General features: G+C 35.0%; 1 protein-coding gene across 3 annotated transcripts in view; it reads left to right on the top strand.

Moving 5' to 3' along the window:
- Nucleotides 1–13782, top strand: part of RBBP6 (RB binding protein 6, ubiquitin ligase) — a 44084-nt gene that overhangs the window by 13190 nt on the left and 17112 nt on the right. For all 3 annotated transcript variants that reach the window (XM_073361644.2, XM_073361645.2, XM_073361643.2), the window contains 6 exons: nt 1532–1568; nt 6810–6854; nt 9360–9448; nt 9559–9655; nt 10892–11031; nt 12931–13103. In XM_073361644.2, coding sequence (XP_073217745.1) covers nt 1532–1568; nt 6810–6854; nt 9360–9448; nt 9559–9655; nt 10892–11031; nt 12931–13103 — 581 coding nt within the window. The remainder of the gene's footprint in view (nt 1–1531; nt 1569–6809; nt 6855–9359; nt 9449–9558; nt 9656–10891; nt 11032–12930; nt 13104–13782) is intronic.

The following is a 13782-nucleotide window of genomic DNA, read 5'->3' as shown; positions in this document are numbered from 1 at the left end:
AACCTCCAATGATAGGGATTCCATGATTTTCCTTGGTAATCTATTCTGGTACTTTCCTAACCTTATAGTTAGGTTAGATGCTAGGAAGATTTTTCTGAGTCTCCCTTGCTGCAGATTAAGCTTCTTGTTCTCCCTTCAGTGGACATTGCGAACAATTGATCACTGTCCTCTTTATAACATCCCTTAGCCTATTTGAAGACTATCCGGTCCCCCTCAGTCATCTTTTCTCAAGACTAAACATGGCCAGTTTTTTTTACCTTTCCTCATAGGTCAAGTTTTCTAAACCTTTTATCATTTTTGTTGTTCTCCTCTGGACTCTACAATTTGTCCACATCTTTCCTAAAGTGTGGCACCCAAAACTGAGCACAATATTCCAGCTAACGCTTCACCATGTCAAATAGAGTGGAACAACTATCTCCTGCATTTTACATACATGCACCTATTAATACATCCCAGAATATTAGCCTTTTTTTGCAACTGCATCACATATTGGTTCATACTTAGTTTGTGATGTAGTATAATCCCTGGATCCTTTCTGCCGTACTATTGCCTGGCCAGCTATTCCTCAGTTTGTGTTTATGCATTTGATTTTTCTTTCCTAAGTGTAGCACTTGGCATTTTCTTTATTGAATTTCATCTTGTTGATTTCAGATTGATTCTCCAATTTGTGTAGGTCACTTTGAGTTTTAATCCTGTCCTCCAAAGTGCTTGCAATCACTCCCAGCTTGTCATCCCCAGATTTTATAAGCATACTCTGCATTCCATTATCTAAGTCATTAATGAAAATGTTGAAAAATACCAGACCCAGGACAGACCCTTGCAGAACCCAGCTAGCTATATCCTCCCAGTTTGACAGTGAACCATTGATAACTACTCTTAGTACCGTTTTTCAGCCATTTGTTCACCCCTTTATGATTTCATCTAGAGCATATTTCCCTAGTTTGTTTGAGAATGTCATGCGAGACTGTGTCAAACGCCTTACTAAAATCACAATATATCATGTCTACTACTTCCTCCCTTCCACTAGGCCAATAACTGTCTAGACTACCACTCTTTTTCAGAAGCTAGAATAATAATCAAATACAGTCAGTGAGACTCAGAGCTGATCCTTAGTATAACTGCATTAGGAATGTCAGAGTTGTTTGGATACTGTAAGCCCCTGCTTAGATAGGTGATAGTCTGAGAATACAGAATTGTAGCATGAAGCAGTTCATATTTAGGATCATTAATATGTTGGCAATTGTCCAAATGCAGACTTGTTGAATTTTAAATTCAATTTTTACTAAATAAATTTTATTCCACAAACATGAGTCTTACAATATTTGTTTTGAAAATACAAAATATAAATGTAACTTCAAAGTAATGCTGTGACGCCCAAGGGAGAACAGTTTCTCTAGTCACCTAAATTTCTATATTCACTAAATTATCAGAACATATAATATTGGTAATCACAGCATAGTATGTTTTCATTGTTTGTTTGAAGGATGTAAACAGTGTTCTTATTCTGACAACTTTTTATTTCTTCTTCTAGAAGTCGAACTGAACCAGTGAGTGGAACTTCAAAAGCAGTATGTAAAAACACAATCTCACACTTTTTTCCTACACACTGCACTTAATTATAAACAATAATGTAGCAAATTAATTTTCTAAACATTAACTTAAATTTTAACTTCCAACAAAGCACAGTATATATTGTAAATACAATGTATTTGATGCAAAATAGTAAAAATATTGAGTAATGCCATCATTTGCACACTTTTAATGTGAATACTAGTATTTGTGCCAAGTAATGCATTGTATTTCATATTGAATATGCTAGAATACTTCCTGTATGACTCTGTGTTGTACAGATAATGTATGATCAATTTCAGATCATGAAGGTTCAAGGTTTGCACAATTGAACATGGTGCCATGTTCTACATCTGTCTGTCTATAGTTAGTAATATGTATGTTTGTACAGGTTGTTGTGTGCTTTTTTGTTTCTTGCAATAAAAATGTTTGGAGTGTATTTTTTGCCATTTTCACATTGTATCACTTAGCTTTTGTTTTCAATACTTTTTTTGCCTAATGGTTTTTGAAAATGTTATCAAAAACCACTGAGAAACCATTATTGTTAAACTTGGTATTGTTTCTTACTTTTTGACTTGGGGTTCAAACAAATGCTGAACCAAATATATCCCAGCATTTCGGGAGGGGGCGCATTTCTGTGCAGCTAAATGGCTCATTTTGCTGTCCTTAAATACTTGAATATTTACATTCCATAAAACTGTGAGATTAAAAAGGAGTGTTTGGGCGCCTCTAAATACATAAATGTCTTGAAACAGTTGCCATGAATTTGACTAACTTTTGGTACACAAAGTGGTATTCTAAAGTTCTGCATTTGATTCTTCCACTTTCTGTGATATACAGTTTAGTATGTCTGCAGACTAAAGTATCTAAAACTTGGTGTAGGAATTTCAGCTAATTAGTCATCTTGTCTGCTAGACCCTTGTGCAATCCAGGTGAAGCCCCCTACCAACCTCCTTAACTCTGACCTGCAGGACATTTTCTGATCTGGGTCAATTCTGAGTTGGATGCTTCTTAAGCTGTTAGTGACCAAGCCTTTCTTTAGTATACCACCACTTCTGCTTTTACAGTTGAAAAAGGGGCTGCATTTTTCTTTAGGTTTGACACACTGATTGTTAGTCTGTTGCAAAATACAGAATTATAGTTACACAAACAAATATTTAACTGGTTATGGTGTAGACTTTGACTTGCTGATTGGGTTGAATATTGTGCATAATTCAAACATTTCAAAATAGTCCTAATTAGTATTCAGAATTATTACTTGGTGTTTATTTTTCATTTTTCTTTAAGTACAACTGATTTTTATCTAGAATGGTATGAGGCATTACACTAACCCTGGATCATTGGATCTGATTGCTTGATAAGCTTTTAAAAAAACAGAATCTAGAAATTCCTACCTTTAGGTCGGTGGTCTGTGAAGAATATAGCCTCCATTTCTCAAGAAATGTAACAATAAATCTAAAATCCTAGTCTTTTGTACTTGTGGTATTAACATCTTTAAAATCCTAATCCCGCAGTCCAAAATTCTGTCAGCAGTTGGTTCAAATTGGTTTTTAGACATACTTATGTCTCAGCGCTCGCTCAAATTAGCTTGACTGTCCCAGCGACCCTAGAAGTTAATGTAATGCATTTATGTGAACCACATTTACAGTATTTGGTCTAATTCAGATGAGTTTTTATTTCTTGAAAACAGTTCTTTTCCTTTTTGTTTACTAGCATGTGTATGAACACAGATCACATGTTCATAAATAAAGTTAACATTCTTTTAGCCTTGTGTGTTCCCTGGCATCTCTGTATTACATTTCTAAGTAGCATCTTATTATGAGCTGATATAGATTTCTCATCAGTTTTAAAAAATATACTTTAAAGAATGGCTGTATTAATTCTAATTAGAACTATTTAAATTAAAATGGAAGCAAAGGAAAAATATTCCCTCTTGTCTTGTTGGCATGATTGGACGCTATTTAGGTTGTGGGCAGAAAAAAATCAATTGGGGCCTGATCTTGCCAGTCCTCTACATATGCAGTTTCTGTTAATGATCATACCTAACTCTTAGTGCTTTTCATCTTTAAATCTCAAAGACAGTAGGGGTTCAATCCTTGCAGTATCCAGGATAAGTCACTTCCAGTGATGTGGGCACACTTATTACCTGTAATTGCCCAGCACAACCTAAAATCAGGGACAAATTCTGTCCTTAGTTATATGTGCACAACTCCCATTGCATGTATCTAAAAGCAGAACTTGGCTCCAGTGTACTAGGATTAAGTTAATTGAAAGCTGACACACTAAAAACAAAACCTAGGGCAGCAAGTTTAAAATGGGTTAGTATACCTGATATAAATTCAAGTAATTTGATAATTATCTTGACTGATTATTTCTGCATTTCTTGCTCTTTATGTGTTAATATCCTCCTACACTGTGCCCATTCTGACATTGTCACAATATGATTTAGGGTTTTGAACCTTTGTTTTAAAACTGGTGACTACCTTATTAGTATCAGAGTGTCAGTAGCAAAAAGAAGCCTTAATCAGAATCAGTACCCCCATTGTCTTAGGTGCTGTAGAAATACAGAAAACAGTCCTTTGCTCAGAGCACAAGTCACTAAAATGCAGCTGAAATCCTGGTTGGCCAATTCTTCAGTTAACTTGAATCCTGAGTATTGTAGGCCTTATAATTGAAACGGAAATCCCTATAGTTCTCCAACAGTGGTCTATGTGTAAAGTTTGGGATTGAATGGTTTGTTGTCCTTCTCACCTCTTTCCTCCCCCCCCCAACTCTACTCCAGTTCCTCTGAGCAGTTTTCTGGTGACATGGGATCCAATCCAATCATTCACCTTTTTTATTATTCGAGTTCTACTACAGTATCAGGTCTGTTCTGTTGTACTCTCACCTGGAGTCACAAGAACCTTGGACATGTAGGTTCCATGTGTCTGAATCCAGTGGCTGGCAGGAAGCTTGACCACATACTATAGTAGAAATTTTGAAAAAGTTGACAGCAAAAAGGAGAAGAATACAAAACAGGCCGGGAGGCCACCAGGAGATACTCGGACATTAAATCAACTATTCACTCCCTCTGGTGGTAATTTAATGTTCAGGAATAACACCATTACCCCCTTCCTTAAGAGATCAGGTCAGACTTGTGTCTAAAACCATTAATGCTTTTGCATGAGAAAATTTTATCTGTTATGTTATCTTGCTGTGCTCAAGGTAGAAAATATAACCGATTTAGAAAAGCTATCCATTGGACTCTTGCAGTTGTACTATTAAACACTGAGAAGTCTAGCATTGGCAAAAAATTGATAAAACATTCCTAACACTTCATAAATTGTTAAACACAGAAGCTCAGAAACTAGTTTTATCGGCTGTAATTGTAAACCAGAGCCCTCTTTATTTCCACATGTAAAAAGGAGGGACTTCTGAAACCTCCGCTTTCTGGTTATTTAACTACATTTCCTTTTTTAACCTAATTGAATGTAGAGCATCACAACATAGCATATCGAGATTTTATAACAGACTGAAATTTTCTTAAATTGAAATTTATAATAAAAAATTCGCAAAGCTTTACCATTGAAAAGGGGCTTCATATTCTGAGTCTTCTAATTCTTCCCCTCCATGGAATATTTTCAGGAGTATCATTTCTTGAAGTCTTTGTGACAATTCTGTAAAAATCCGTGTATAAGTTGTGTTGCAAGTACTGCTCATGTGCAGAAGAGTCCCATGTGGTGGAGGAATCGTGAACTCTGGGACCTTTTTGATTGAATGAAGAATAGGTTCATTACAGAAACATTTCCCCAAAGTTGGAATAATACAATTATTCTGTGGCATATTTCTACTACATTAAGTAATGTAGAATTTCTATAGGATTCTTTAAAAACCTGTTCCATTACTTTTTTTTTCTTTTTAATCTTTCTCCAGCTTATGCTAGTGATAGTATTGGCTTCACTTGAGAGGTCTCTAACTTGTGAAATTTTATTCCATTTCTCCAGTCAGCTTTATTTAAGACAAAATAACCACTGAGCCCAAAATTTCTAAATATTTTCTCTCTCCAAATTTTATTTTGATAATTAAGTATTATTTTGATTATTTAATCATTTCATCCTTGGTGGTGGTGGCATGTTACAATTTGATACCTCTACAAAGAGCACAGGAATTTTCCTTTTCATGTGTGGAAAAATTACATATTACCAATCGTTTTGAATAGGTAATCTAATTTATGCTGCAGTCAATGATCCATTTGAAGCCTTTAAAATCAGCCACTTTCCTGCAAGGTACTTTGTCTGGGCAAGCATATGGGGGTCGCATGGATGAGCAGCTTGCAGGGTTGGGACCTGAGTCTACCTTCGTCTCTGAAAGTACGCTTTCTTGCTTTTGTCCATAATGGAGTCCATAACTGCTCCTCATGACTGCTATTAAAAACTGTCCTTTTTGGGGGCGTGGGGCGTGGAGGATGTTAAATATTGAAATCTCTATAAAGTCAATTGCATGTTTTCGGTTCAGTTTTATAATATGCCCTTCTGTTTTAATAAAATGGACTTGTTTAATTTCTTCCCTGTTCTAGTAAACTCTTATGACATATAGAATTATACAGCTTTTTACTTGTCCTCATTTGATCCAGACAGTTTATTTTGCAACTCATAGATAAGTGGAAGGATTGCTTTTATGAAATGGATTTTTTTTGACAAGATTTTATCTCTGGGCTGATATGCCTGTTCTTTCTTTTGGCAACAGGCGACTGTGTACTTCACAAAAGCATAACCACACTCATTCATGATTAAGTGTTAAATTACAAAATATAGTAAACATATATTTATATGTTAACACAATTCTTTCTCAAACTAACTTTAAAAAATTATTTTAAAAAATTTAATCCAGTTAGCTACAAAGTGAGAAGTATTTGTTCTGTCCGTAATATATTGAGTCCTATTGATTTAGGGCGCTATGGGGTCTCATCAAGGGGAGAAGAGGCTCTGAGTCAATACATTGATTTAAGCAAGTTGCTTCACTATTTTAGTGTCTTCCCCTTAGAAGCTGACCCCTCCTGATCTATCACACATTTTTAAAGCTGCCATGGTTTTGGGCCCCATTTCTTTTGTGCAAATAAAAATTGCACTACTTTGGAAAATGCCTCTGTCAATGACACACACAAAAAATACCCAGAGTAGACGTTCAAACTACAATAGAGGCTAAATATCACTATGTTTTGACTGTGGAACTTGAATGTGTGTTTAATTTTTTGTGAACAGATTGATGACTCTTCTGCATCTATTTCTCTGGCCCAGCTTACAAAGGTATATATACATATATATTCTTGTCAAATAAAACTGAATGAATTGTTTGCTTGATATTTAAATGTCTTATATTGTGATCTATATCTGGCTAATTTTGTAATATGAGCAAAATTTTATTTTAGTGAAAAGTGCTGACTTTAACTTGAAAATTTGTGTATATATTGATTGATACTATCCTGTAAAGAGTAGTTCCCAGTTTGGGAAGATAGAAGGGGAGTACCTTATCAGCCTCAGCATAATGTTGCAGTATTACTCATCTTCAAGACACAAGGAAGAAGCACTTCAGAAGCTGTTTACCGTTTCTTTCATACGTTCCGTTAATTTTCCATTGGAAACTAGCACAATTTTTAAAGAAGAATTTAATAATATTTTGGCTGTAAGTTATGGACTTGCCAGAGTTTTTTGCAACAGCCAAAATAGAAGCTTTTCGTTAACATGGACAATTGCACGGTTATTTTTTGGATTTCTAGACTTTCCAGTGCTAGACCAATTCTTTGAGTGTTGCACATAATTTCATAAGTTATAGACTTGTAGTATATTTACAGTGGACAACATTTATACAATCTAATTTGTTTGAACACAGACTTGTAAATTGTGTAAATGTATCAATTGTTTATAGGAATATACCAATGTGTATTTGTGGCATATTGGCAAATGTGACCTTTTGAAACTGTTGTATATGCCATGTTTTGCTATGAAACTGCTTGCATTTTCTGCTCAATGATGTGTGACTTTGTTTGGGAAAGCACTAGTGACTACACTTTCTAAAAAGATACTATAGTATCAGCCAAGTAAATTATTGCTCTTTTAAAATTTAAAAGATTAGAAAGGTTAGGACATTATACAGAGTAGTTAGACTTCCTTTCTTTTGAGGGTAAAGACTGGCGTTTGTTTTCCAGGAAAAAATATAATTCTTTCCATCTACAGCTTCCCCTCCACTATAAACATGAAAATCTTACATTCATTTGGCAACAAAGAAATTTAACTTGAAAAATAGCCATCTAAAGAGATTGGCTTCCATTAGTGCTGTCCCTAAATCTGTCCTCGGTTTTGTAAGCTCGTGTCAACTTTCTTATTCTAAGATGTGAAAAGCTGTCCACGTGGTGTATTCCTTTTTAAGTTTTTTGATAGAACATAAGTATTTCAGAAAAATGCAGAAACTTAACATAAAGCAGCTCAAAACTGTTACTTACTTTAACCTCTTCAGCACAGATTGGCTTAGCATGGAGGCAATGTGTTTAACAGTTTTCTGTTTTATTCCTATTATGTATTAAATGCCATATTGGAATTTTGGTCTATTCCTACTAATGTTTTGTGCTTTTGGATGTGTTTGTAAACTGTTTGGGTTCAAACAAATTAGTTAAGTATCTGTAAATCACATTTTCTGTAAATGTTAATGGAAATGGTTTCATAGATGTCAATCTGGTTGATGTTACTGTTAAGAAAAGCTATGTATATGAAACAACCATTTAATAAAATGTTGAAACTAGTTGGTTGCTTTTGTGAATGAATGTATAAAAAGATAAAATACTTTGAGTGGTTGATCTGAATGCTAGGTGCTTGAAGATCCAAGTAATTAGCAGTCACTCCCTTAGACCCTGCTTGTATCTGGACTAGTGTGTAATGAAATATTTTAACGAGTACTAGTAAATTTTAATTTTTTTCCTCAGTTGGCTTCAGTATTTTGAAAGGTTAGCTCCACATATGAGGATTACATTTACAGTTTTCATATTAAAGAGAGACAGTCAACTTGAAAGCTATTTATCTGCAAATTTTGTACCCGCTGTAGTTACAACACTTCATAGTGTAAAGTTAACAAAAATACATTTTTAGTCTATTTACACGTGACAGAACTCTCTGTATAGTCAGTTTCTGCTTTACTGAAAAGACCCTTCTAAAAATCTCAGGAGGGGAATACACATACCCTTATTTAAAAAACTAAAGGAATTTTAAAAGCACATTCTCTTCAAGGGTGCTATATCAGAGACCCAGACTTTATTTAAAACAAAACAAACAAAAGAGTAAGTTTCAAATAATTCAAGTTGAGTGTCCTTTTAACACTGAAATGTAAATACTGCTACTTGTATCCATATTTCTGAATAAATACAAATACACTGAGCGTACTTTTTCATGTAGTCTGGAGCTTAATATTCAGTTTCTTTAACTTAAAAGTACTGAATAAGATTTTTGTACACTTAGCTTAAGTCCAAGTCCACTTTTGGAGCAGTTACACAAGTCTTTATGTAAGGTACAAACAGAGCCTAAGGTTTTGAGTGTCCAAGAAAGCTTTTCTCAAGTAGACTAACAGGCACACAAACATCATGTAATGGCTTAAGGACTCCCCAGAACATCTTCATGACAATATAAAATATAAGCAGCAATTTTGATGCAACTTCAGTTAGATTTGTGCTGCTCTTTACAGGATTGGATGAGTGGTGTTGTCTTTGGCTGTGTGGACTTAATTGTGTTTCTAATGTGTGTGTCAAATAATTACCTATTAAACAGACTGCCAATCTGGCTGAAGCCAATGCTTCCGAAGAAGATAAAATAAAAGCTATGATGTCACAGTCTGGCCATGAATATGATCCAATCAAGTAAGTGTTTATAATGTCAAATCTGTTCCTTGAAGATTATGGACAAATTGTACAGATATGCTTATGTTCTGTTTAAAAACTGTAGACACACCTTTTTTAAACCTTTTTAGTTACATGAAGAAACCTTTGGGTCCACCTCCACCATCCTATACGTGCTTTCGTTGTGGAAAACCTGGTCATTACATAAAGAATTGCCCAACAAATGGGGTAAGAGTCTATGGAGGGATTTGCACTGTTATGTTTTTAGTAGTATGAGTTTATTGCATTTTGTGATTTAACTTAAACACATAGGCAAGATAATTCATAGCAAACGCTGAAACTCTGCTCTGAATTTCTCCTTTTGTGCCTATGCATAGTAGCTGATAGTGTTTAACTGTATACTATTTGTTGACAAGACATCCACTCTGATAGTGGAGAGCTTTGTTTAGTAATTCAGATTTCTGGCTGGATTTAGTTTACGTATTTAAAAAAATTCATTTTCAGAGTTAGTATCTTTTTCCAGAATAGGAATGCACTGTAGAGATAAACATTCCATTCTGAGAGGTTTTTCTGCCTTGTGTTCCTCTGAATTGCAAGACATTAAGGGGGGAGGGAGGGACCTTTACAATATGTTTATCTATCTGATCTATTTTTAAAAGTAGTAATTGCACATTTGAAGTAAGGAGTAAAGGTTTAGTTATTTATATTCATGATAGTTAGCCTCATTTCAGTGTGTGGAGTAATGTGAGTTTATAGAATGGATTCTAAAAACTGTGTGCGGAGGTGTCAAAAATCAATGAAAATTTAGAAGAATTTTCTTCTAAAATATTTTAAGTTTATCAGTAAAGAAAAGGAGAGAAATTGTGGTGAAGGGGATATGTCCTGTACTTTCCAGTGTATTGGTATTGCAAGCCCTCTCTTTACCTTATCCCAGTGCGTCTTGCACTTTCATATTGCAAGCTGTGGAATGCTTCATGCTTACCTGAGACTTGTCACATCCTCCATAGTTTCAATATCAATTTTGTATGAATAAACCAATTCACATTTGAATGCTTTATCATTTTAATTGTACACATGAGTGTAAAGAGGATGCCTCTTCCAACCATTCTCCTCCCGTAGATTCAAATGTATGTGACATCTACTCTGTAGCATAAATGTTTTACAGCCATTATTACATGAATGGAGAGATTATCACTTTAGGGCCTAGTACTGCAAAGACCTGTGCTTGTGTTTGACTTCAAGCACAGGAGTTGTCCCATTTTGTTCAAAACACCTGCCTGATTCTTTGCAGTGTCTTAGTCAGTTAAGGAATTATATGTATTTATCATGCAGTCCTCATATTTGCAAAGGAAAAAAAATTAAATACAATTTTTTTTATCACTCTCACACACTTAAGCATTCAGATGCCCTTTTAAATGGGTTCCCTTTAAAGCTGAAATATATCTGGATTCTTTTTCTTAACAGGACAAAAATTTTGAGTCTGTTCCCAGGATTAAAAAGAGCACAGGAATTCCCAGGAGTTTCATGATGGAAGTGAAAGATCCCAATACAAAGGGTGCTATGCTTACAAACACAGGAAAATATGCAATACCAACTATTGATGCGTAAGTATTTAGTACTTCAGAGGTGGCCAAAGCATAACCAACAGAGACTGCATCAAAGTGGAGCAATGTAGGTTGGCATCTGTGGTCTCCAGGGGTTCTGGCACAGTATCTGAGTGGCTGCAGTCTGCTCTGTATAATGCTAATGGGGTGCAACCGTGGCAAACTTGTCGTTGTGGCTCTAACTGGGAAAATATTGGTACCCCCTGAAGCTGATATAAATGTATTTTTAACCTTTTTCTTGTTCCATTCGTACATATGCTCATAACTTGCTATGCAGATATATGCACACAATACACAGGTGTGTGTGTCACCATATCTAGGCACCCTCTCTGCCCCTCCGACTGTGTTCAGTTTGCTGTTGCAAATAATTCACTTTGGCAGTAAAGTGATTTGAAAACCTTGACTGAAATATGCTGGGCTAATATTTTAATGTGTCATAAAGCATGCATATTATTTCATAGAAATTAGCACTGAGACAGTGAATATTGGGCTATGTAAACATAGCAAAAGCCTGAAACATTTTGGGGTATGCACAGCAACAGCATCTGATCTTGTCCATTTCCATTGCTGGCTAGAAAGCTTTGGCTTACAAATAAATCCTTCATTTAAGTGTAATAGCAAGGTATTGAAAATGAATAGTTGGTCTTTGAATGAAAAGCTTCTTAAAAGTGAACACTTTATAAAAATGGCCAACACTGAGATGGCAGCGTTCTTTACTGGCTAGCTCAGGGAGTTGAGATTCTGTGCCCTTGACTTGGTGTGAATTGCACTAGTCACCTAAACTTTCTACCTCAGTTTCACTGCTATAGGAGTGCTGATGATGTTGTTTTAAATAATATTTGCAGCTGTAGTTAAGCACTTTTTTAAAAAAGCTGATTTTCAGCTTATGCTGCATCTGCTTCAAAGGTTTCTTGCAAAACACTGAGCAGCTCTAGATGAAACTGCCAGTTTCAGCCAAGACACCAAAGGTCTTAAGATCAGATGGTCTTTAGTGTTTTTATGTAAACTGATTAAGATGTACCAAAAAAATAGTAATAGCAAGAATTAATAAATACCTATGTGCCTGTGGAAAACCTTGCTGATGCTGAAGCTGTTCATATGTTGAAATCCAAAACTCCTTCATGCAAAACACACTGCAAACTCAGGTCTAGTGGAAATGCTGCTCTCACTTAGTAAAGGCACTGGAAGTTCAGGAAATCTGAGTTCACCCTGTTTGTTTTAACGCAGTAGAAAATAGTTATCCTCTGTAAGGTCCTACCTAATCCAACAAACACACTTTTTTTTAAATAGTGCAGAATCCTCAATAAGAAGGAGGGAAGGATAAGGATTACAAAAGTACATCAATGCAAATACTTGGGTTTATATGGACGTTTTGGTGGTGATGGCAGATGGTAGGAATGTGGTTGCATTGTATGTAGTGTACATCAAAATTTGTCCAAAAATAGAAATAACTACTTGACCTGATAAAATCCCTTTAAATACCAATATATATCAAATGTTTTTGTGGAATATTTTATGGTTGTTAGAAACCAAGAAAATATTGGTGTGGTGGGTTGAGGGAGAGGGATCTACATAACCTTTATATCTAGTTCATATGGTAATTTTAAAAAGATACCTGTTATACAGCTAAAACTCAACCTTTTCTAAATCTCAATTCATTTTTCCATTGCGTACCTCCTTATGTAGAAACAGTATCATGTTTGATCTGTGCTAATTATGCAATAAATAATCACTTACCTGTTTAGAGATTAAATCTCTCTTGCGTAATGTATAATACTAAGTATATGGTTGAATTCTGTTTAGGAAGTGTTTTCTTGATTTATTTATTCTGTTATAAAATCTGAAATTTTTATGCCCCTTCTTTAAACAGATAGTCTTAAATTAAATTATTTCTTTCAGGGAGGCTTATGCTATAGGGAAGAAGGAAAAGCCCCCTTTCCTCCCGGAGGAACCATCCTCCTCCTCAGAAGAGGACGATCCTATTCCGGATGAATTGTTATGTCTAATCTGCAAAGATATAATGAATGATGCAGTTGTCATTCCCTGCTGTGGAAACAGTTATTGTGATGAATGTAAGTGCCATAGTCTGACATTATAGTTAACTCAGATGCCAAATGATCGTCTAAAATGAACAGGAATCTGAATTAACAAAAAATGCTATGCTACTCTTTATTCTGAAACGGGGGTATCTATTCACCAGAACATTCTTGCATTTAATCTTTGGGTAAAGGAAGAATGCTAGAGATGATTTTAGCTGGAACTCAGATTAGAGGAATTTTTTACATAGGGATGGAAAAACATAAGAAGTGAATGCTTGTATTATTATTTTTTATAGTCCCTGATGTTGAAGACATCTAGTTTGAATAAATGCTTTCTCAAGCTCTTCTTCTCCTTTGTTTCTGTTGTTTGATTTGGTAATAGTTGTCATCAATTTGCCATATAAATTGTTAGTATCCCAAATACAACACCGGCAATTAACTGGAGGCTCAAACAAGAGGAAAGATAGACTGTTGTTCAAACTCCTCTTTTAAAAGGACAGTTAGTTAAAAATATAATCTTAACCTAATTTACTAATGCTTTCTTAGAAATAAAATGTACCCATTAATCTAGAGATTGATTACTTATTGTATCCCACTCCACTAGACAATGAAAATAAACTAGTTAAATCAGTTTCACTGACTGATTGTCATGCACTAACTTTATCTTGTACTTTGTGATTTGCAAACACTAAACAATGTTTAAGTACAAACA

The sequence above is a fragment of the Lepidochelys kempii genome, chromosome 10 (assembly GCF_965140285.1).
Source record: "Lepidochelys kempii isolate rLepKem1 chromosome 10, rLepKem1.hap1, whole genome shotgun sequence".
Classification (NCBI taxonomy): Eukaryota; Metazoa; Chordata; order Testudines; family Cheloniidae; genus Lepidochelys; species Lepidochelys kempii.
Note: the sequence above shows the minus strand (reverse complement) of the source record. Positions and strands in the feature narration are given on the sequence as shown.